Consider the following 26,455-nt stretch of genomic DNA (forward strand, 5'->3'; position numbering starts at 1 on the left):
TCGTGACGCCAAATTTTTACAATACTCTCAAACACTTTTTTCAAAACCTTGCGCTAAGTATACATCAAGAAAGATAAATCATATTCTACATCAGCAAATATTTCTATTTTACGCTATTAAAAAGATACCTATAAATTATGTGTACTTACGTAGTTATATTAATTATTCAGGTGGTGGCTTGCGGACTCCGGCCCATGCATATCTGGAATACCACGGACTACGTTAGCGAACCGTTCTTATATCGGCCGGCGTGGTTGCAAGTCTGTATTTAACTTTCGTCTCTATTTTAAAGTTTGACCAGTAGTTTAATGTGAGGACCTATTACTGACCCCTGAGGTACACCATGGTAGTTTACTCGAAAGTGATTCTAATATACATTGTTTGTAGCGGAATTTAATTATATTATCATTAAATAAATAAATTAGCAAGTTATTACTTGAGTACAACAACATTAAAACACTTTGTATTAGAGGTGTATCAAGCATATACAAGTCAATTGCTTTAGATAAATCTAAAGGCTTGCATTGGAATTGGTAATTTCATTTGTCAGTACGAAAAGTTATGAAATTGATCAAAAGAGATATAAGAAGCTTTAAGGTCCAAAGAATGGAATAACTTTTAGAGCAATGAATTTTCAAATGATAGAACTGGATTCTGGTTTAATAAAACACAATGAATAATATACTTTTGAAAGACTTTGCAACCACGCTCCACCGCAACCATTAAAGAATTCGCTTCGCTTGAAGAAAAGAGGCAATATCGTGAGAGAGGGACAACACCAGAGGTGTAGAAAAACATTCGCATGGCGGCAGAGTCGCAAGCCACAACCTAAAATAATTTTTACAAATAAAACCAATGTGATAAAATTTTGAACATCCAATGAAGATGATCACCTGAAAAGTTTGAAGTTAGAATGATGTGAGTGGTAATATTGCGCCAACCGTCGGAATATTAGTAACATAACTTAAATTAGTAAAATTGTTTGAAATTAAAACTTTATTTCAATTTGGTCCAACGTACCCTAAAAATATTTGACCCGAGAAAGGGGTGATCCAAAACTTTCATACAATTTTCGTCCCAAGGAAAAATATAAAATACGTATATTTAATATTTTTGCTGTTCGTATTTATAAAGTTACTTATTGTGAGTTGAAAAGTCATAAAAAAACTAACATAGGAACGAGATTTTGAATACGGCCAATTTTTTATCCATTCATAGAACTAACCGATATATATATATATATACATATTTATTTATATATGTATGTGTGTATTATGTTTGTATGTATATGTTATTTTATGTATTTTTGCTTGATTTGTTTTGCTATTGTAATTGTAGCACCGCTCTCAATCTCTCTGCTTAGCCTTAAGGTTGACTGGTAGAGAATGCCTCGTGACATTAAGTCCGCCTTTTGTACTATAAGATTGTTTTCTTTTGTGCAATAAAGATTAAATAAATAAATAAATAAATAATTCGACCGTCGTAGCTTTTTTCTTTTCTTTTCTATTTTTTTTATAGGACTTTATTTCACAAATTGACTAAGTCCCACAGTAAGCTCAATAAGGCTTGTGTTGAGGGTACTAAGACAACGATATATATAATATATAAATATTTTATAAATACTTAAATACATAGAAAACACCCATGACTCAGGAACAAATGTCCATGCTCATCACACGAACAAATGCCCTTACCAGGATTTGAACCCGGGACCATCGGCTTCATAGGCAGGGTCACTACCCACGAGGCCAGACCGGTCGTCATAAGCTATTCCATGAAAACATATTTAATTTTTAGGAAAATATTACAGGACCTAAAGCTACTAATAATTTGACTAATGGCGACCGCTATCTGGCGCAGGTGGCATTGTAGGTAAAATCCGTCGCACGAGTCCGCGCCACTTTAGCGTTACTCACAAGGCTCGAAAACCAGTTAAATTTCCAAACCGTACACCTAGTGTAAATTTAGTCGATAGCGAAACGTGACGTACGCGTTTGCGTTAAGTCTCATTTTGTACGGGTTTTTGAACAGCGCGCCAAGCGGCGACGTTTTGGAAAGTCAAAAATCTCATACAAAATGACACTTAACGCAAACGCGTACGTCACGTTTCGCTGTCGAAAATATTTACACTAGGGGTATCGTTTCGCACCAAAAACCGTTATTTTTAGACCGGTTTTTATGAGAACAGTGTCTGTCTAATTAACCAGTTTAGAACAATAAAAACCGGTTTCTTCCTATGTGGCGTCTATGTTTACTTGGCACACTACCAGGCCCGTCGGTCGTTTCGTCGCTCTTCGAATAAACCGGTTTTTTATTGGTTACAATAAAGTTCTTAAAACGTTTGCGTTCTTATAACAGTTCGGAGGAAAACCGCAATAAACCGGTACCGGTAATTTATAAACCGGTTCCAAGCCTTGGTTATTCATATTATTTTCCACTAACCCGCTCACCCGCTCCGTGCAACCGCGTCAGCTAGCGGACGCCTTAGAACTGTATAATGAGTGTATATAAGTATTGTAACGCTCGTTGCCAACGTGCATCATAAAACCCGGCTTTGGTTCCAAACAAATTGTAAAACACGTTCCGTAATATTTGTAGTAACACTACTAGAGTCAGTAACACGTGTTACTAGGGACGATTACGTTCACCGAACAGCTATTGGTAAATATCAGGGGGCCTATCCAATATGACTATCGTGCATTGACAAGCGCTTAAAGATTAAGAAAAAATGTATCGGTTAGACATGGTACAAAGAGTAACGTGACTACATACTTCCAATACTTGTCTCTTCCTTAATGTGCCGCTGTGTTTTCTGTATGTATGTATATTTAGATATGTGTCTGTTCCGAATGCGACTTATTATTGTATAAAAAATTTCCTAATGCAGTAACTAAACGCAGGCGTCGGGCTCGGCAGCAATAAATAATATTTATTTATTTTGTTACATTGTTTTCTATCAACGGTTGTGTCATGTTGGGTTTGAACTTCTAACCATTCACAGAGTCTGAAAAATCAATAGACTGCTTCAAATTCATTTAGTAAAAATGTAGTCACAATAATTTTACACAATTTCGATTAACTATAATTTGATGACAACAGGGTGGGCTTCCCGCAAACTGTTTAATTTGTAAGTCAACCAACTCATCGAGGAGCTGAGCTGTACCTATGCTGGATGCCACTGACGGAGTTACCGCCAATAATTTTAGTTACGATTATGATATATGCGGAGGCACAAATTGACAGGTTTGTGGCGATAATGCGCAAGAGGTGCGTCTCACTGATGCGTCGCCTGCGCGGCCCCGACAGCATTCTGAGGGCCTACCGCGAACCACATTTTACGTGTTGCCTCTCTGTCGCACTTGTAAATTCGTACGTAAGCATGACAGGGAGGCAACACGTCGAACGTGGTTCGCGGTAGGCCCTCTGAGCGTGCTTATGGAGCGCGTAAATGGCCTCATGCTCAATGGTTGGCAGACTGCATGCAGTCACTGTTAAGTTTTTAGATCTAGTTAAGTACCGGTAAAATGGGGTGAGTAGGTTTCGCGGGGAGAGCTGGGTTATGAGTGGGGAGAGAAGGGATGAAAGGGGGGTGGGAAGGGATTTTAAGGCTACCGCTACAAAAATAATGTATTCCAATTTAAAATGGAGCTAAAAAGATCCCGGGCGCAAGGGAGCTAATACAAACCTTACTCGAAAGTGTGAAGGTTACTTTGACAGCGTCCGCCATAACACCTATAGGTGTCCTTGGTGTTGTGGGCATGACTAGCGAAGCCTTTAGGTGTTCTTGGCGTTCAAAAGGTTAAGCGATAAAAATATTAAAAAAAAAAATTGTCAGCCCCAATTCCACTGACCCACATCGACGACACAGTTCACATTGTTGATGGAATCCGTTACATTTTGATTAACGCTACGTTTACGCATGCGCGTAATAAAAAATGGCGAAACTAGTCCCCCCGTAAACTATTATTAGTGTAACTCGTACCTGTCAGGCGTGACGCGATTTTACGTTTCATAAAAGGAGGAATTTTTGGGTTAGTCAACTTTTGCTTGTGATCGTTGCCTACTTTTCTAATTTTTGGGTTTATTTATTGTAGGTTGCGCTTTTACCGTGTACGACAATGATAGTTAAGCTTTTGACACGAGGCCCTAGCCATACCTGGACTTTCACTCCTTCCGTGGGTGATTTTATCTAAATATTATGTACCACCGGTACTACGACATGGTTGAGAGCCCAAAACAGACTAAAATGGATACGAGTAAATATGTGTTAAGTAAACGTTAATATAAAAAGACGTTTTAACAGACCCAGCAGACCTGATTTGAAATGCATTTTTATGCACTTTTACTAGCTTGCCATTACTAGCGCACCCAGTATTATAATTTGGTCTTCATGACTCATGACGATTCGTCATCACTTCACTTTTTTGACTTACACTTCACTACAGCTATATCTTAATTTAACTTTCTACTTAAATATCACGCGAAATTTAGGAGTAAATGTGTTATGGTGTTAAACGGAATGTCCTAATACTTTCGATGAAACACGTTACTAAATAAAACATTTTCGAATATGTGTGTAAGTATAACACCAAAAACTGTTGAGAGTCTGTGTGTGATTGGTACATGCTAAAATGCCCTATGCCTTGTACAATTTTGAACAAGTATTTAGTATATATAATAAACGCTCTTCGTGGGGTTATTTTACTCCTTTTGCCTAGACGACCACTGTAGTCGAAATTTAAATATTTATCCAGCACCCTACCCACACGGTAATCTCCCCCTAAAAAAGAAAGCGGGAATAAAAGGCAGTGGTGCTCCCCACGCGTCAAGGCTAAGGAAGCTCATCACACTTACAAACTACAACTCACCTGAAAAAACAGACAGAAACACACCCATTGGTAGTATTTGTAAATCTTCCTGTCACTCATATCTTCCCTGCCCTTCTCCCGACTGTTGCCAATCCCAGGATACGGCACTTCCACTCCCACCTTCTTGTTGAAAAAACTCTTCAAAGTATACGTCGAATGGATCCAACAGTAGGTGTTCAAGACGTCTTCAGGTATATCCTTAGTGTGTATACAGTCTATGGGGTTACCTACGTATTGTCTCGTAGTCACAATCAAACTAAACGATATAAGTAAGATAACTGTTATAGAATAGTGTAGACGAAACACTGGGGAGTCGATATGTACATAGTTCACTTTTATGAGATTCTTTAGACCGCGAAACACGTCTAACATCTTAAATGATTAGACGAAAGTCCTATCATTATTAGCACTCTGTCTTTCTTCGTTTCATTGTCGAATCGTTGTTTTTTTATATCGGAATAGTCACTTTGTTCGAATTCGTGAGTTAATCCATTTGGTCACTTTTGGTGATTTTTTTGTCAACTCATAACACTGGCTGTTTGTAATACGTGATCTTGGAAGCTGATTGTGCTGGCTGGTAAGTAATTTAACTGCTAAAAATAACGATTGTCAAGTATGTATAATTTTTATCATATACAAAGTTGGTTAAGATGCTTAAAATTGTGAAATACCGTCGCGTCGTAAATGAATCATAATAATATTTACAGTACATATGGTGCTACATTACGGCACTAGTGCAAAAATTTGCATATTCCGTTACTGTGTCGAACATTTAAAGGGCCATATGTACTGTAAAACGTTGTACAATACATGTGCGAATAAGTAATTCGCAATTCGTGTCGATTTAAAACACTCCTTTCGGTCGTGTTTTAATTTATCGCCACTCGTTTCGAATTTCCTATTTTTCGCATTTGTATCGTAATGTACTATTTCCGCAGACTCGCGAGAAATTTTGACGTAAAGAGTACAAAAGATATGGCATGCCGCACGAAAGTTGTGGCGGTAGATATGGCCATTCCGCGGGATTTAACGTTTGACATCAACGGTAACTCTGAAAATATACTTCTGTTTAAAATTTGATTCTTGGCATTATCACTAACTATTTTATAGTAAAATCATACTGTTACAATAACAGGGTATATGCAGGGTAACGGTATACAATGAAAATTAGAAATGTTTTTTTTTCCGTTTTTTCTATCGACCCAACTTTCACCTTTTAAGGTTTTAGGTACAACCATTATAGTCCAGTTTTCGTGTGATATTTTCATAGCATTTGCTTTTGATTAAACCTTGTGAAAATTCAATTTAAAAATACAATTTTGCCTTAGACCCCTCTTAAAAATAAAAAAAACACAATAACGTCACTGAAAAAGTGGAACTGAATAGAAATTTAGTTCGATACCAAGGACGTCAAGATACCTTTTGGTTACCTTGAGATTGGTCAGTCGTGGAAAACCTTCCGAAAACACGATTGTAAACTATTAAAATAGTACATTACGATACAAGTGCGAAAAATAAGAAATTCGCAATGAGTTGCAATAAATTACACGACCGAAGGGAGTGTTTGGATCGACACGATATCATATAATGTTTTACAGTACATATGAAATTTTCGACATAGTCACGTACCTAATGTGCTAATTATTGCACTCGTGCGGTAAAGTAGCAGTATATGTACTGTAATAGTACATTACGATACAAGTGCGAAAAATAGGAAATTCGTAATGAGTGGCGATAAATTAAAACACGACCGAAGGGAGTGTTTTATATCGACACGAGTTGCGAATTACCTATTCGCACATGTGTCGTACAACGTTTTACAGTACATATGGCCCTTTAAATTTTCCACATAATTACGTTATGTGCTAATTATCGTACTAGTGCAGTAAAGTAACACCATATGCACTGTAAAACTATCTATAACCTACTACACACTAGTTTCTCTTATTTAAGCTATATTCGATACAAACGTTTGCATAAACACACTAACCCACTCACAAAAACCTATGATCTATGGCTACCGTATTTCTAATTCTTTCTTCCAGCCGGCGCGAAAATTTTGTGGCAATCAATTTAAAACAAATGACAAATAAAATTTCTTGGAACATAAAGCCGGCTTACGCTCATTTTATGTTGTCTTTGTATTTTAAATACTCGATGAATCAACTAGTATAGTTTCACGAAGAAAAGCTTTATAATTGTGTATTGTCTACATTCTGAAGCGTGTTCTATATTGTCTGACATTTATCATTAGAAAAATGGAAAATTATTTTTTATATTTTTTTCATCACACCAGCTTGTAGCGCTCACGTGATTATTCAGAACTGATGGGAAAGTTGCTTTTTATTCACATGTACTCATGTAATTTAATGAGAAGTAATTTGATGAAAATTCTTAGCTGTTTCCTTATGTTGGTTGGTAGAAATGATTTTTAAATGATAATTAAATATTTGGGCAGAGGCAGACCAAAAAAGAGATGGCGGGATGACCTCGACGCTTTTTGCAGAGACTGGCGGGAACATACTTCAAACCGTGATGAGTGGCGGAAAAAAGGGGAGGCCTTTGCCCAGCAGTGGGACACAAAATAGGCTATTAAAAAAAATAACATTTATTTGGATTTGATATGCTTTTTTTCTGTTTTATAACTTAAGTATTTTCCTCGCGTTGTTGTGGTGAAAAATTTTGGGTTTTGCTTGGTGGCAAAATGTGTTTAACCCAAAGAGGTTAAACACATTTAAGGTTAAACCGCATACCTTGAATCCCTCACAACGCCCAAAATTTCGCTTTTCATTTTGAAATCTTTCGCTTGCTCGAGTATTAATAGCAAGCACGAGCGACAAACAACAACTTTGCCCCCTTGTAAAATAATAGTACATTACGAAAGTGCGAAAAATAGGAAATTGGAAAAATCGACAGGAGTTGCGAATTACTTATTCGCACATGTATCGTATTTCGACATAATCACGTAATGTGCCAATTATCGCACTAGTGCGGTAAAGTAGCACCTTATGTAGTGTGAATAATTATAACTTACTTTATAATAACTTTTTTTAACGACGTTTAGTCGAAAATGTGCAAATACATCATAATTTGGACAGTATTGCTTACATTTACATATTTATTTGACAAAATTCATTCAAGATACCGTGACTACCGTGAGTATTGTTCCGATGTTAACTGACAAAAAATCTTATTTACAATCACATAAGATCCACTGACAAGTACTAAACTTCAATAAAAGGCTACATTTTCTTTAAACAAGTCTATAAAATAGGAATCAAAAGAGCAACATTTTAAAGTGAAATTTTGTAAATAGCAATAGTACATGAGAATTTAAAAGAATAACGAAAAATATTTCTTTTCGCCATTGTTCTTTTTATTTCATAGAGCGCTATTAAAAATATTAAATGTCGTATCTGAAATACAACTGAACTATTATCTCCGCTTTGATATAACTAATGTACCAGAGATAAAAAAATTACACGCGTGTCAACGCACGCGCAGCACCAAATTTGTCAGTTTGACAGAAATAGCGCGTGACAGCGTGTTAGGCAGATCATTTACTTTCGTCATTTACAGCTGTCATTTTACTATGATCATAGTATGTTTTATAGAATAGGGATCATTAATTAGAGCTACATTTCATGCAGGTCTACAACATTCACATCCTAGGATTAAGCGGAACGAGAGAGTTAAGTTAAACACATGTGTTAGTGGTGTTACAAATATATATTATTTTCTACTAAAAATTTTACTTTTAATATACCTCTTGACACAAGGGTATACCTGGGACGCTCAGTAGGGCGGATGCCGATCGGAGGTCTCAGGTATCGCTGGGGCGATTCTGTTGAAGCAGACTTGCGCGATATCTAAGCCGAAAACTGGAACCTATTTCTCGAACCATATTGGGCTAATATTATTAGTATGTTGTCATGGAAACTCATACGATTTGATAGTTTGTGGACTAATACCGTTCGAGAAATGGCCCCAAGTGGGTGATGGCACAGGATCAAGATTACTGGCGTGTACTCGTGTCGGAGACCAAGACTTAGTTTGGATCGCTGCGCCATTAAGTAAGTAAAGGGATCATTATCATCATCATCTCCTAGCCGTTTTTGGCCACAGTAACTGCGTTCTACCGCAAAGACCGTCGCTGGTGCGCTCTCAGGTGACTGACATAACCAATTTTTGCAGCGACTGTGCGCCACACTCTCTGCAGGTCAGCCCTCTGATATAATTGTAAGTTATGGCTACAGGTGGTCTGACCTTTAGCTTGTCGCTCTTAGCGTCCAGTTCTGTGCAGCGCCCGGTTTCAAACGGACGCACCTGCGTCTGCACAACATGCGTCCAACGCGGACGGTCACTAGCTAGATTCTCGAGTTACCAGTTCGCCGGACGATATCGGCCTGTCAGTTGTTCGCAAAAGCTGACAATCGCGAATAATTGACAGGCCGATATCGTCCGGCGAACTGATAATCAGTGGCTCCCTTTAGTCTTATACATTTGAATACACAAACGAATTTCTGTAAAGATGTCGTTTTGGGCAAAGAGTCTCCTTTAGGCAAAGTTGGCTAGTTTAACGGTATGTAATTGAGTTCATTGGCACAGCTCAAAGTGGTAAAGCAAGACCTATAGAGAGTAGCATTTCGCAACTCTCAAAATCTCGAAATATTAATGAATCTTGACAGTAAGTAAAGCGTAAATTGTCCAGTTTCCTGCCACTTGAAGGGATACATATCGTTGTTTGGGTACTCACAACACAAGCGTTATTGAGCTTACTGTAGAACTTAGTCAATTTGTGTAATAATGTCCTATAATATTTATTTATTTAAACGTGTAAGTCGAATAAACGCTCCAGATGCTCTTCAATTCCTTCAATTAACTTGAGTTGAAGTGAACGAACGTAAGAGCCTTTCTTCTGTCTACCAGTGGGCTGGGGCTAACTGCTGCCAACGGCTAATATGCTCGGTGAAATCTTCACTCGCGGGAAAACATCTTAGCGCAGTTGGATGAGGCGTATAACTATTCTTACCCGACGAAACTGGTGGACCCGAGCGAAATCTCCCTTTCATACAAACGTATTCCTCATTTTCTCTGGATATTAACATTATTGAAAATATGTTGACACAATTTGTTGGATATCAACCACATCTATGCTCCTACGTTTCATTTTTTGCCAATTTTTGATCATTATAAGACTTAGGAGCATTTAAAATTTTGTATGTAATCAGTTTTCCGCACCTAATTTTCACAATAATCGAAATCGAAAAAAGTCAAACGTATAGCTATGGTTAATATATACAGCAAATTATGTAAAAACAAATCCATAATGTCAGTATCCATAGAAGAAAATGGAGACAATGTTTGTATGGAGATGCGGCTGTCCCCTTTCCTTTTGCTTTAGGTCATCCGCTAGCTGACGCGGTTGGAGCGGGTGAGCGTGTTAACGAAAAATACGTGTAACGGATTTTACCTACAAAAGGGCGCACGCACGCGGGTGTCATTGGCATTGTAGATAATAGTTATTTACGATACAAGTGCGAAAAATAGAAAATTCGTAACGAGTGGCGATAAATTAAAACACGACGGAAGGGAGTAAAATGTTGCACGATACATGTGCGAATAGGTAATTCGCAACTCGTGTCGATTTATACAACCATGGCATGGCATGGGAGAATCTAGCTAGTGACTGTCCGCGTTGGAGGCATGTTGTGCAAACGCAGGTGCAGGAAATTCGTAACGAGTGACGATAAATTAAAACACGACCGAAGGGAGTTTTAAATCGACACGAGTTGCGAATTACCTATTTGCACATGTATCGTACAACGTTTTACAGTACATATGGCCCTTTAAATTTTTGACATAGTTACGCAATGTGCTAATTATCGCACTAGTGCTATAAAGTAGCACCATATGTACTTTAATAGTACATTACGATACAAGTGCGAAAAATAGGAAATTCGTAACGAGTGGCGATAAATTAAAACACGACCGAAGGGAGTTTTAAATCGACACGAGTTGCGAATTACCTATTTGCACATGTATCGTACAACGTTTTACAGTACATATGGCCCTTTAAATTTTTGACATAGTTACGCAATGTGCTAATTATCGCACTAGTGCTATAAAGTAGCACCATATGTACTGTAAAATCTTTTATACTATTTTTCGTTAACCCGCTCAGTGTAACCAGACGCCTTTAATATATGTAAAATTTGATCCAAAACGCAACCCGCCTAAAAAACGGAAATAGTTCCTAATTGGAACTAAAACATAAAAAATAACACAAACAACATCAAATAAATACGGCCCCACCTGGGCCGTCTTTTAGACGTGCCATATTCAAAAACGTCCTAACCCAAAGCTAAATGAACCTTTATATGAAGGAATAGGGTTGATAATCGATTGATAAGCGGATGGCGTATAGGACGGAGTTGGAAGCTTGATTGTAATCGTTTTATGCTACTAGTCGTTAAATGCGTCGTTAAACTCTTTTCATCTGCGCGGGCGCAGGGACATCTGCCGGCATCTATTCTCATCATCATCATATCAGCCTAAAGTTCAATAGAAATGGCAAACAATGTAAACAATTATGACAGATTTTGTTAGACGTACTTATAACCTAAAAGTTAAACGATGGTTTTATACAATGAAATATTAATAATGAACATAGGTATATTTTAACTAAAATGATATAAATAAAAGATTTAAGTATATAAACTGTTGATAAAATCATGGTTGTCTACATAAAGTGCGATATTACGAAGAAATTAAGGTAATTTGGGTTATATACATGCCATTTCTATTGAACACCACTTTAGTTTATTATTTGTAAATAATCACCATACAATCGACCGGTCTGGCCTAGTGGTTACCTTGCATATGAAGCCGATGGTCCCGGGTTCAAATCCTGGTATGGGCATTTATTTGTGTAATGAGCACGGATATTTGTTCCTGAATCTTGGGTGATTTCTATGTATTTAAGTATTTATATACATATTGCATATATATCGTTGTCTGAATACCCACAACACAAGCCTTCTTAAGCTTACTGTGGGGCTTAGTCAATTTGTGAATCTTAAGCTTAGTCAAAAAATCATATCGTTATAGACTCGAGATCGACAATCGTTTAGCTCAACAATCAAAGTCCGTGACTGTACCAATGTACGTAACTACGTACTTACTTTACAATGTTTTTAATAATATTGCATTAGTTTTAAAAGATAATATTGTTCACTCTCAGTAGTACTCTGCCCCTATGCTGTGTACGATAAGCTTCTTCACGATATCTATATGATAAAAAAAAAAATCAAAATAGTTTATTTGGTATCTAGTAGAATTTAAACAATATTGGTAATGGATACCTCTTGGTAAGTATAGCAATACTTGTGTTAGGAGGTACCGCTCCTTGCTGACGGAGTTTTTCGGGTTTACCTCAGTTGACATATTATTATTTTATACGGTACATTTTGATAGTTTAACTATAATCTATAGCTTATTTATATAAAGATTGCAAACTACCTAGAGTTTATTATTGTAAATATTTTATTCTAAATTATGCTACACCGATCTGGTAAAATTGTATTGAGACAAAACAACATATTATAAACCTACCTTCTTATGTAAACATACAATGTATGGCAAATAAATGAAATGAAATGAAATTTATTGTTCAAGTAGGCATATTACAATGCGCTTATGAACGTCAAATAAAGCTACACCGGCTCTAACCCTACACATCTGACCCGAGATTTAAATCCCCCCTCAATTGGAGGAGGGTATCCCAATATGAACCGGCAAGAAACTCGGCGGGACACATCTTTTCAAAACATTACATCTTATAAGTAACATGCATTAAATAAGAAAAAATACAGTTAAGAACGATTGATTTCGGTAAGTAATAAAAAGTATCGTATGTCCTCCGGAACCCAAACTATTTCCATTTCATATTTTATATAAATGGGTTCAGTCGGTTTAAACGCCAAGAGGTAACATAGACAGTCCTAACCTAGACAGAGTTACTTTCATATCTTTTTATACCTTTAAACGAGCAATTCTTGTATGATATATATATATATTAAATATTTGTGTGTATATATTTTATTTTATTTATATATTTCGGAGATCTCGGAAACGGATGTAACGATTTCCATGAAATTCGCTATATGGGGGTTTTCGGGGTCGAGAAATCGATCTAGCAAGGTCTTATCTCTGGCAAAACGCGCATTTTTTATTTTTTATATGTTTACCGAGCAAAGCTCTGTCCCGCAATATTTAATGTGATTTTTTTCATTATTTGTATTTAACTTCAAAAGCGGTTATAACACCTCTATATTGTGTACACCAAAATTTCACTCCTACGATTATCTCCCATCTCCTTCTAGTCACTAAAGTGCGAAAGAGATAAAACCCTCGTAATTTAAGACTAACGCAAAAAGCAAACAGATATGAAATTAACGCATATGTTAACTCGATTGGCCTTAAACTGGCAATTACAAATTAAACTTGATTTGAGCTTTAAACATAAGGCATTACAGTTTAAATTGAATTGACGAAAGTATGTTTTCAAGATATTATAGGCCTATTAAAAATTCTTTTGATTCAGTTTGGTATATTGCTGTATTTAGTTAAAGATATATTTATAATGATATGACTTATACGAGTAATCTTTATTTGTGTATTAATTTATGTTCTCAGAAGAAAAAAATAGCAAGTATTTGCACCATAATGGCTTCAATAAGGGCGTTTTTTTTAATAAATATTGAAAACCTGGACATTATTGGGCTCATTCTACTCAGAACCGACAGCATCCTCCATCCTACCGTTAAAAGATGTCCCAAAATGTCCGTTCCATTACGTCACGTTTTAGAGTGAAATATTTTTTTCACTTAGGTACATGTGCGTGACGTAGTGGATACTATAATTTGCATACAAATTTTGGGACTTGTTTTAGCATCAGGAGTGAATATGTGCTAGTTGATTATGAGTTGAAAAAACCCAAAAAAACTAGGCACTGTGGTCATCAGGTCTTCGATATTTTTTTAGAAAAAGCTAAATGTGCCATATTCGAGGATTTCTAACTTCAGAGGAAGCGAATGTGTAATACCAATAAAAATATTACTGCTCAATCCCTACTCCCCTACTTATATTATACTTAAATGCGAAATAACTTTGTCTGTATGTCTGTCACCTCTTCTCGCGTTGGCCCATCGTTAAACAATAAAATCTAAAAATGCGGATCTTGCTTGCTTCCCTATACTTCGCGCGTAGTGAATTTGTTTTTGCGCTAGCTTATTCTATAAGGTCTTATGAGGCTAAACGGGCTATACTGTTTAAAGTAGACAACCAAGAATTAATCGAAAATTCACAACTACATAATTGAAGTATGTGTTTACAATCTTACTCATTTTTGAACGCCTATAACCTATCTTTTTTTTTTTTTTTTTTTTTTTTTTTTTTTTTTTTTTTTTTTTTTTTTTTTTTTTTTTTTTTTTTTTTTTTTTTTCAAACGAGCAGACGGATCACCTGATGGTAAGCGATTACCGCCGCCCATGGACACCTGCAACACCAGAGGGGTTGTAAGTGCGTTGCCGGCCTTTAAGATGGGAGTACGCTCTTTTCTTGAAGGTATCTGGAGCTACGAGTGTAATATCATCGTTTGTGTGTTGAATATTATTTGAGTACCTTCCCTATTTGTTCCAGAGGTATTCTAGATTCACACTAGACGAGTCCCGATCCCATAAACTACCAAGAACACGACTTACATGACTTACAACCGAGTGCACTGTACCCCAATATATAACCCGCTATCGATATCCCACGCGCGCATACTCATAATACCGAACAATGACATTCAGTTTTGTCATGTAAATCGATGAGTCGCATAACTAAGGTTTCGTAAGAACCATCGCACGCATCCAGACTTATTCTGAGCCTTGTGTGCACGTATTAAGGTTGATCTGTGGTTAGTCGGAGTGGCGGTGTTAGTACACGGGGATAGAGTTAGGGAGGTGACAGCGTTCGGTCGCCGGATACCGATACCGGAAGCTATTAAGGAAGTTGTGTGGAGGTTGTATGTGCTGTGAAGTTAAGGGGAAGGAGTTTTGCAAAAAGGTAAAAAAGGTTGTGAATTCTCTTTGGTTTCACGAAAACTGTAAAGAGTCGTTTTTTGTTCTCATTTTGAAGATAATATTGTTCACGCCACGGGTCTAAATCTTGACTTAGCTAAGTTTATACATTGATTTTATAATGAATAATTAATTAATTCAACACTGTGATTTTAAAATCGTAATTACAAGATATAAAGTACAGAATGTACTCACTATCAAGAAAGGACTTGTAACTTTTTGTTATTAATAATATAATTTGTATTTGTATACAAACAGTCACATTTTTGGTTGAAGAAATGCCACTTTTGACACTGACAGATCAGATCTATAACTAATCCAGGTCTAATTCATAACCTGTTATGAAAGTGACAGGATGGATCATTGAGCATGGACTCGTATCTTCGGGGGTTCATCTGTCTATTGGTCACTTTCAAGCCTCTTCCACAATGTACTATTACAGTATGTAGTCAGCATCAAAAGTAGCGGATCAAACAAGGTTTCAAAAGTATCTACCATTCTGAAACAGCTTAACAAAATGAGGTGGTTCTATGTGTAGAACAGTTAAGACGGTAAAATATATGCTTTTGAATGTAAATTTTAGAGATTTATTTATATTTGGAAAATTTATCCGGAATATGAGATACTTTTGGCGCGTTGTTTCATCCGCTACTATTGATGCTGACTGTACCTACTGTGGGAAACAAGTGGGGATAAATATATAAATATGTTTTCATTTTTAGAACTAAAACATGATCTTATATATTCATACTTCTCATTTTATAAATAATGAAATACAAAGCATAATTTTTTTAAAATATATATTTAAATGCAAATATACGTAAGGCCTGGGCTTAGGCGCTGGCTAATTTATATCTAATTAAAGCAAGAGATATTACTTTGCTAATCCGCGAGAAAATATCTTGCTTTAATTAGCATGGACTTCCGCAAAGTAACGCCTGATTCTATTAATTATTTAATTTATATCTGATAAAAACGATAATTACTGCTGCATTAACAGTTTTTATTAGATTTTAAGTGGCCAGTGCTTAAGACCAGGCCATATTTCTGTAAAAAATAATAATTTAAAATCAACGTCAATTTTTTGGCCTAGTTTTCTATTCCTATTTGGGTAAGGTAAAGATAACATATCTAGTATAGGTGGGTACTTTAAACCAATTTACCTCAATTATACCTCTAGAGACAATTAATTTTGAAACAGCCTGGTTTTCCTTTTTTCCATCACTAGTGAAGAAAGGAATACTTTAAAGTGTAACTCATATTGTCTTGTTAAGAAAGGGCTTAGTAAAAACATAATCTTTAGCATTCGTGCAGGCAATACTACTGCACATTTACGGTCGTATATATCTATACAATTTTTGAGCTTAAATACATATGCTTTAGGTAAAATAATTAATATATTAATACCTTTAAACGAGTAATTCTTGGCTTAACGCTCTAATGTAGAGGGTTTTCGGGGGCGAAATATTTATCTACCCTAGAGGTTTTATCTCTGGGAAAACGCGAATTTTTGAGTTTTTATATGTTTTCTTTGCAAAGCTCGGTCTCCTAGGTACAAATTAATTAACATATATACTTATATATTTTATTATTCATTTAATATGTAGAGCAAACTTTTCACTATATCTAATTATACATTTTAATTAAAATCAGCGTTTAAAGACATAGTGTGCAACACATAAAGATACCTATTTAAATATTAAACCATTACAAAAATACACAAGAAAACAAACAAAACTAAATTGAAAGGTGTCGTCTACGCCCATGTATCACTCCTTGCAGGCGTCCATAGGCTACGGTGACCGCTTAACAGGCCCCAAGGCCGTATGCGTGTTTGCCGTAAGGATATTCATTTAATGAAAAAAAAATATATACCTATAGACAAAGTTTTTCTATGCCAATCGCTTGTCAGTCAATATTATTCAGATTATGATATGATATAAAATATCTCTCACATAAATCAAAACCGTGTATTAAACAAAAACAAAATGATCTCACAAACGATTTCCTCCATAATTTACAACGATCAAAGCAAACGGGACATTAAAAAAACAACCAGTAACGCAAGTAAAACATTCAGAGATCCATGTTCAGAAATCTAGTATCAATTTATTTTAAATTATGGCAACCCCGCTCGGGTCGGGTGATATTTCTGGTCGGCTATAAAGATGCCAGTGTTTCTATACCTTATTCGAAATAAATACGGAGTCGTTGACTCCTGAAGCGAATCTAAATACAACTACTGAACGGGAATGTAGATACCACAGATATGTGTGGGTGTAGACGCCCCATGTGTTAAAGATAAAGATCCCCGTCATCAATATCTTGTAACGCTGCATTTGAAGTTACATCCAGGTTGACGTGCTGCGAACTTCGTCACAGCACAGAAATAACGCGAGAAAGGTAATAACTTTAATGAAGTAACACTAACTGTTTTATTTTTATTTTTATGGGATTTTACACTGTCCTACGCTGAACGCTTGGAATGCCCCATGACAAAACGCTGGGTGGATAAAGATAGATTATTTTCCAAGTAGGCATATTACAATGCGCTTATGAACGTCAAATAAAGCTACGCCGTCTCTAACCCTACACATTTGACCCGAGAAGATTTAAATTCCTCCTAATTTGTAGAAGGATATCCGAATATGGGACCGGCAAGAAAGTCGCTTATTATTTACTGTATCGGCCAATTGTAACTTTGAATCGGAGAATTTACCTTTTGAATTCTTATTGGGCTGAATAGTTTTTTTATGTAATAGAGAAGATGAGCCACATGGAGCCGCAGAGAAAAGGTACTTACTCCCCGTGCATAGAAGTTTGTATACAAAGGTGCTAAGCGAACAATTTTTGACAAACTCAAAAAGAAAACAACAGTCACAGTGCTTCTTGTCACATGTATTTCTACGAGTGATTAGTTTAAAACAAAAACGTTATTAGCGTTAAGGTAGTTTTTTAAGCACCGCTGTACTCCTGCCTCACGTTCGCGCCACTAGCGATGGCTCAATCATCTTATGTTCACTTGTAATAGACATAATAAGAAAGGGACGGTAGGACAGTGCAAAAATATGTACGTGCTTTTGATGTATAAAACGAGCGAGTTCATCGCTAGCAAAATGCTCCGCAGTTTGGCAAATGTTTTTATTGTGGTACACGTATTTTATATTTTCATGTTATTATCAATAAAAAAAGAAAAAAATGTAGAAAAATATATGCTACGACAAGTCACGTGACTATTACAATAAATTATTTAAGTTTCGATTGGGGTGTCCTATCAACAATCGTCGTCTTGGCTAGGCCTCCAGATAGCGTAGTTATTATAATATTCGATTATTAACTATAAAATATGGCGGCAATCTTTCTCATTTATTCAGATTAAGGCGTAATTGGAATATTGCCCGCAATTTCCGTCTTAGTTACTAACATAATTGATAAGCTATAACTAACATATTTATGGACCATATGTTGTCTTGAATAAAGAAAATTTAATTTAATTTAGCGGTAGGTCTCCTTCTCCAGATATGTCTGTGGCAGAAGATAAGTGAAACCAGACGCACTCGGCCGCGGAACCAGGTAACCCCGCCGTGTTTATTTAGAACTGTTGCCCAATAAAAACGTACACATTGCTCACATCTCATTTATCAAGAGCCCATTCGCACAAATTCGCACAAAATCAGGGTTCCGTAGGCAAAATGGTAAAATTTATAGACACCCTTATAGTTTGGTCGTCATGTCCATAATCATCTACCACGTATTGTCCCGGCGGTGGCCTAGCGGTAAGAACGTGCGACTTGCAAACCGCAAGTCGCGTCTTCAAACCTCGGCTCGTACAGTCAGCGTCAAATACTTTGTAGCAACCAAAGTAGCCAAATAGTTCGGTACACCATATATTTAGTATGGTGTACCGAACTATTTGGCCACTTTGACAGCTACAAAGTATTTGACGCTGACTGTACCAATGAATTTTTCGGAACTTATGTACAGTCAGCGTCAAATACTTTGTAGCAACCAAAGTGGCCAAATAGTTCGGTACACCATATATTTAGTATGGTGTACCGAACTATTTGGCCACTTTGACTGCTACAAAGTATTTGACGCTGACTGTACTACATACCATTTTATATTTACCAGTCGCTTTTCGGTGAAGGAAAACATCGCGAGGAAACCGGACTAATCCCAACAAGGCCTAGTTTACCCTCTGGGTTGAAAGGTCAGATGGCAATCGCTTTCGTAAAAACTAGTGCCTACGCCAAATCTTGGGATTAGTTGTCAAGCGGACCCCAGGCTCCCATGAGCCGTGGCAAAATTCCTGAACAACGCGAGGAAGAAGAGAACTGATACTAACAAAATTCACTTGCCGTCTAGAGAGCTGATTACTAATAACCAGTGATCGGATGTCCCGGTGCAACACGGGGTGAATGACCTCAAACATTATACTAATATGAATATACCCCGGGATTCCACAACTTATATTGTTGAATAAGGTACTGGCTATATTGCATTCAGTAAATTTTAGTAACATTTTGTCGCGTAAAATAAATATTTTCGGAAAATAAGTGTATGTGTTTTGTACTTTGTAATATAATAAGCGTTAGTATTTTCTTTATTTATTTTGACGACCAGTTTGGCCTAGTGGGTAGTGACCCCGCCTACGAAGCCGATGGTTCTGGGTTCAAATCCTGGTAAGGGCATTTATTCGTGTGATGAGCATGGATATTCGTTCCTGAGTCATGGGTGTTTTCTATGTATTTAAGTATTTGTAAATATTTATATATCATATATATCGTTGTCTAAGTACCCTCAACACAAGCCTTATTGAGCTTACTGTGGGACTTAGTTAATTTGTGTAATAATGTCCTATAATATTTATATTTATATTAACTCTTAGGTATAGGTTTTTTATAATATGCATATAATAATAAAATACCAAAACATAAAAAATGCATACAATTACATTATAAAATACCTAACCTAGGATGCCGCCAGGGCGTTTATTATTATGCAATTTTGATATATTTCAACAATTACAAAAGATAGGTTGTAAAACTTTGTTTAAAACTGACCTAGGTATCAAATAGCCTTTGGGTATTAAGTAAATACAAAATTTGGGTACATAAATGAAAAATCATAGTTCATCATTAAATTCATTAAAAATATAAGTTTTTGTATTAAGGCAGAATCAGATAACACGTGGAGAAATTTCGAACGTCAAAATAAAATACATAAATAAATAAATAAATATTATAGGATATTATTACACAAATTGACTAACAGGGAAAGGTACCCAACTGTCCGGTTCCGATTTGATTTATATTTATAAATATGTTAAAGAGTAGTCTAAAATAACGGAACGTATTTTTTTTTAGCTGCCCAAACTCAACATATTGGGAGAAATTGTCCTCCAAAGTACTAAAAAGTTACTAAATCGTCTAACTCCTATAGAAAGTAATGCTCAAGCAACTTGCTAGTTAATGGCTTGTTTGAGTATATGTTTGAGAACAGGAAAAAATAATGTATACGTGTTTTGTTATATCTGCTTAAACTCAAGTTTTCCTAACCCTAACCTAACGTAATACGAGCGTTTCAAAAAATTGGAAACAACCCTATTAAACATATTTCAGTCATCCAGTCAGTTTGACAATTCACTAATATTTATTTGTTTTCTTGGCTTTGCACCATGTGGCCAGTAACATTAAGATATCGAATGATATATGTATACAACCTATTGAAGTATTGATAAACCGCGTTATATGTGACAATAATAACAAATAATATGGATATCTACTAAAAATACTGTACAGGTTTACATTAAATTAAAGTAAAGAATATTCAATGCATTGATATAGATTTAGTTTACGAGTATATTCGTAATTTGAGCTGCCTATCTAAGTATACCTATCATATCGATATAATTTTTTTCAAACGAAATCCGGGAATTTTGGTCTTATCCATATTACGTTTTCTACTTGGTATCCCATGGTGTTGCACCGGAAAATCCGACCACTGCTAATAACGCAGTGAACACGAAATTTACCGAACATTTTAAATGGTACAATCTCAACAGATTAAATTCATGATCGATTTCATCGGCTCTCCTGAGTTAATCCTTTTCGAGAGTCTTCTTGACATGAAAATACTTTTCTAAAGGCCTTCGTTGGAAATGCGCGTGAAATTAAGCGTATAAAGACTTTAAGTTCATAGCAGTACCCCTAGTGTAAATTTATTCGATAGCGAAACGTGACGTACCTACGCGTTTGCGTTAAGTCTCATTTTGTATGGGTTTTAGAAACAGCGCGCCACGCGGGAGGTTTTGGAAACTCAAAATCGCGTACGTCACGTTTCGCTATCGAATAAATGTACACTAGGGGTACAGTTTGCTGTATAATTGAGTGGACTACATAATGGGCACAGACCAGCGTGTCACTAGTGAGGTGGCACTGGACCTTTCGGGTGCTGTCTGCTCAACATTGCTACGAGCAATTTTATTAGGGTTGGCAAAACTTGACGTTCCTTTGCGTGCGCACCCATAGATAAGATAAACGGCTCGATTCGAAGAACAATTAAGACACGTTCAATAATTAAACGACATGTCAAAATTGACGTTTATTTCTACGATATTTCTAACATCAAAGTGACATTGGTTGTCCGAATCGAGCTGCTTCTGTCAATTATACTACATATAAACGATATCTAAATGAGAACTTATCTAAACCAGAACTTGTTATCGTATCTCATTCTTGGAATCGGGCTGAATGACTTGAATTTTGACAACCCAAGTGATTTTGATAGCCCCGGCGGTGGAAGTATTATTTTAAACGTCAAACTTCTACGTTGTTTAACACTTACACCATCTAGCCTATCAAAACCGCTGTTAAGTTAGCTTGGTCTGACTCTACACGACGGTACTTCATAATAAAATATACCAAGTCAAATCAGTACCCCTAGTGTAAATTTAGTCGATAGCGAAACGTGACGTACGCGTTTGCGTGAAGTCTCATTTTGTATGGGTTTTTGAACAGCGCGCCAAGCGGGACGTTTTGAAAAGTCAAAAATCTCATACAAAATGACACTTAACGCAAACGCGTACGTCACGTTTCGCTGTCGAAAATATTTACACTAGGGGTACTGTTTCTTATCTACTTACTTCTAAATTCTAAACAGCCAATACCCATTGCAAACTTCCAAATGTTTACAAATCATTTTAAAATCGAAATAAGTGGACTACGATGAGTCGGAATCGACATAAACAACTTACGATCAAAAGAATATGACGTGTGCCAACAGCTGTCCGAACGTGGATCTTATGACGTTGAAATATGAGTCACGAATGGTCAGTTAACTATATTGTAAACTTTTTATAAGTAGGAATCGACTTTCTGGTAGAACACTGTTTAAAATGTTATATCATTGTGTGGGACAACATAATAAAACACTATATATACTTACTAACATGTTGAACCTGTCACATCATGTTGTATAACATAAATACATAAATATTATAGGACATTATTACACAAATTGACTAAGTCCCACAGTAAGCTCAATAAGGCTTGTGTTGAGGGTACTTAGACAACGATATATATAATATATATATGTATAAATACTTAAATACATGGAAAACACCTATGACTCAGGAACAAATATCCATGCTCGTCACACGAATAAATGCCCTTACGGGATTAGAACCCAGGACCATCAGATTCATAGGCAGGGTCACTACCCACTAGGCCAGATCGGTCGTCAAACGTCATAACGTTACATAACAGCAAAGAGAATTTGTAATAGAGGTGGATTGTCAAAGAAAATTTCGTGACAGTTTTACTGCCATCTTTAGACACATGATTAAAACTTTTAGAGCGCCTTTTGACTTTGATCCTTATTCTTTCACTGATATGTGTTGCCCCCCCCCCCCCCCGTAACTTCTAAAATAAGAGAATGATAAAACTAAAAAAAATATATGATGTACATTACCATGCAAACTTCCACCGAAAATTGGTTTGAACGAGATCTAGTAGGTAAGTAGTTTTTTTAAATACGTCATAAATGGTACAGATACGTCAGAAGCAGCTCGATTCGGGCAACCAATGTCACTTTGACGTTAGAAATATCGTAGATAGATCTTATTGGGATTACAGCGGAATCGAATTAAACGTCAATTTTAACATGTCGTTCAGTTATCGACCTTTTAAAGATCTTAAACGTGTCTTAATCATTCTTCGAATCGGGACGTATGTGTATTAGATGCTAACAAGACAGTCTCTTGGCAGATCAGAACAATGTTATTCTTGGCCTATTTTCGAGTACACTTATAAATAAATAACGTTACTTCCTCTGTCAAACCAGACGCTCGGAGACGAGGATTTCCGGTCGGAAATGCTCACGAGACCATCGTAGTGACTCAATGGGATATTTCTGTAAAGGTGGCCGAACTGTAAATTCGCAGATTAGATAGAAAATTCGCATAAACATGCCGCTACGGGTAATATGGGTAAAGGAGATTAAGATAACGACGTCTAGGTACATATTCGTGACAGTCACAAACATGTACCAACTAGTACAGTCACGTCTGAAAACATTGACACGATCGAAGTGCCAAAAATATGTATACACGACCTTTTGGCCCATATATTAGGGTAGTGTATACATATTTTTGGCACTTTGTCCGTATCGATATTTTTAGACGTACATGCAATAAAACAGAAGAATAGAACATTAAGTGCGCATCACGAAATGGACCCAACTCAGCATAAATGCTAGCTGTGAAGCCAGCGCTGGTCTTCCGTGGGGCCCATTCGGTGATGCCACGATGTTTTCCGCTTACTGCTCCTACACTAGCTACTTTAGATACAAGTACCTGGGCGACGGAGCTTTGCTCGGTTATAACTATTTATTGTAATATGGTGGTGTATAGGTGATAATCTTAACTACATTTTTTTACTAAATTAAACTTGTCTAAACAAATAAAAATTAAAAAATTATATATAAACTTGAACATAAAAAAAACAAAAGTTAGTCACCAGGCGAGATTCGAACCCGTATCACTCGTTTAGCAGTCCGCGTCTTAACCCGCTGGACCAGACGGACAGTGGCCGGTAACACGAAATTAGCGACCATATTCTGCGTCGAAAGAAAAACGCATGAAAACTCGAAAACACGCGTTTTCCCAAAAACCCCCATATACCAAATTTCAGCAAAATCGTTAGAGCCGTTTCCGAGATCCCGGAAATATATATATATATATATATATATATATACAAGAATTGCTCGTTTAAAGGTATAAGATACATTGTAACATGACAAAGAAAAAATTAAGTAATTTAGTTTGAACATTTAGTGTGAACTTGTATGCGATTTTAGTACATTGCGGACTATTGAGGTCACATCTAATTCAGCAGACCGATCAAATACCGCAATGTAATGAAACTTCTCGCATCGTAACATGCCGCTTCTATTCACGCTGCCATTTTTCGGTCCTTGGAGCATCCAAAGAATCGAAGATGATTTCGGGTAAAGTTTTCTTACTTGAGAGTCCTCTCTATACATGAAGAATTTTGGACTTATTCCACTTACGTCAGCTTCCACTTAGAACAGAATTTTTTTTGTTCCATTTAGGTCATCTCTGACCTAATTGGATTCCAATGACCTACTATATATCACCAAATTTCGCAGTGGAATACGTGTATAATGTATGTGGCCTGCCTTATCATTAGGTATCACTGCAAGGCAGCAAATAATAAATAATAAATTTTACCTATAAACTGACGACTTTATGTACAGTCAGCCAGAAAATGTGGTCGACTACTTAAGACTCTATATGTCAAGATTGTCAAGTAATAGTCACCCGAAAGTGGTAGACCACTTTCATGGCTGACTTGCTAATTGGGGGATACGCAAATGTGATCAGATCTAGCTGTAATCAGATGTAACTGGAATAAAAAACTTCTGTCCTAACTGGACCTGACGAAATTGGGATTAAAACATTCCACTTACGTCAGCAGTTTTGATTTTCTGACCTATACGGAATTTCTCAAATTTTGTTATATGAAAAAATAAAATCTGACCTAAGTGGTATCTGACGTAAGTGGAATAAGTCGAATTTTGTACATAGGCCCGACATTCATCGCTATCGCACGTGCGTAATGATATTGCTGTCTCGCCATGATGCTGGCGGTCAATGCCACTGTGCAAGCGGTACAGCAGTATAATTAAGATAACTCACGCTAGATCAGCCCGAGCCCGGGCCGAGTCGTCCTACACGTCATTTTCTATGACGGCTGATCGGTAATCACGTGGTGCATTCCATAGGGCCCTGGCTCGGTCTAGCGTGAGTCATCCTTACGTGAGTGATACAGATAGGACAGGACCATGATTCAAAACCATGACCTTCGGTTAAAAACTGCCTGAACAACTCCAGGTGCCAAATTTCCAACTAATGGCAGTATCTCGATAAATAACAATGCTGACCGAGAATTTTGAAAGAAATGGAACGCAACGTTACGTTTGAGCTCAAAGGAATCTTTGTCAAATAAATACAATGTGGTTTACGACGGCGAGTTGAAGGTTCCCTTGTGTATGTAAAGAAGAGTCGTAAAACATGCGGATTTCACGGAAAAACTGATTCAAATTAATCTTCTTCACCTGACACTACTGCTTGGAAAATCTGTGCAAAGTTACAGCACAGCTTACGTGGGCGATGACTCGCGAATGCGACGTGGCGCGACGGCCCAACGGCATTCTTAGATCGCCCGCGTAGGACACTTCCATAGGTATCAAAGGATTGAATTTACGCGCCGCGCCGCTTCGCGTTCGCGAGTTATTCGCTCAGGTAAGACACTGCCTTGGGTACTCAAATGGGTGTATTTGGTCGTTGTCAATAGAAACAGGCATGAAATTAAAATTTTCTATGTACTTTTTTAAATTTTCGCCTTTTTCTACTGACAAAGTGGCCGTTATTGTGTGACAGATTATAGCTCGGACTGAACCAGTATCTAATATTGACTCAAGTCATTCTGACAATTTCTAAAATTACATCGAATAATACAGTTCGTTTTATTGTTACCAAGATCATAACAGTTTTAGAATTACATTTAGGTGATGTGGTACTTCATTATTTTATCGACATCGGCTTGTTAAGTTTTACTTGAGGACAAGACACATTTAAAACGTCAAACCGAAATAACCGAATTGCAGCCGACAAACCGTGGTATGATTAGATATGATCACGCGCCATATTGCGGAATTTCATTGGAACGAAATTGTTCATACTAAACTGAACTGTCACCCTATACATGAGAATAAAAGCGCCCTCTTGACAATGATCATATATTTCTGGCCGAGCTTTATTTGTCAACTTTGGCTGTCACTATCTTTTAAGCATTAGACGTGGACTGTACTACCGATTTCCTTAACATGTTAGCAAACTGCTTGAGAATTTAGTTTTATTTTAATACAAGTTACTCA

General features: G+C 36.7%; 1 protein-coding gene across 10 annotated transcripts in view; it reads right to left on the reverse strand.

The window, feature by feature from the left end:
• Positions 1-26,455, reverse strand: part of LOC133528976 (innexin shaking-B-like) — a 152,422-nt gene that overhangs the window by 42,140 nt on the left and 83,827 nt on the right. For 2 of the 10 annotated variants that reach the window (XM_061866590.1, XM_061866580.1), the window contains exon 2: positions 150-202. The exons of 1 other annotated variant lie outside the window; for it this stretch is intronic. Coding sequence is in view for 6 of the 9 variants with exons in the window: in XM_061866565.1 (XP_061722549.1) it covers positions 4,869-5,240 (372 nt within the window). In the remaining 3 variants the exon portion in view is untranslated. Of the gene's footprint in view, positions 1-149; positions 203-4,868; positions 5,462-26,455 lie in introns of those variants that run through there. 7 more of the 10 variants (XM_061866565.1, XM_061866556.1, XM_061866538.1 and 4 more) reach the window with 5 other exon arrangements.

Source organism: Cydia pomonella, chromosome 1 (genome assembly GCF_033807575.1).
Source record: "Cydia pomonella isolate Wapato2018A chromosome 1, ilCydPomo1, whole genome shotgun sequence".
Classification (NCBI taxonomy): Eukaryota; Metazoa; Arthropoda; class Insecta; order Lepidoptera; family Tortricidae; genus Cydia; species Cydia pomonella.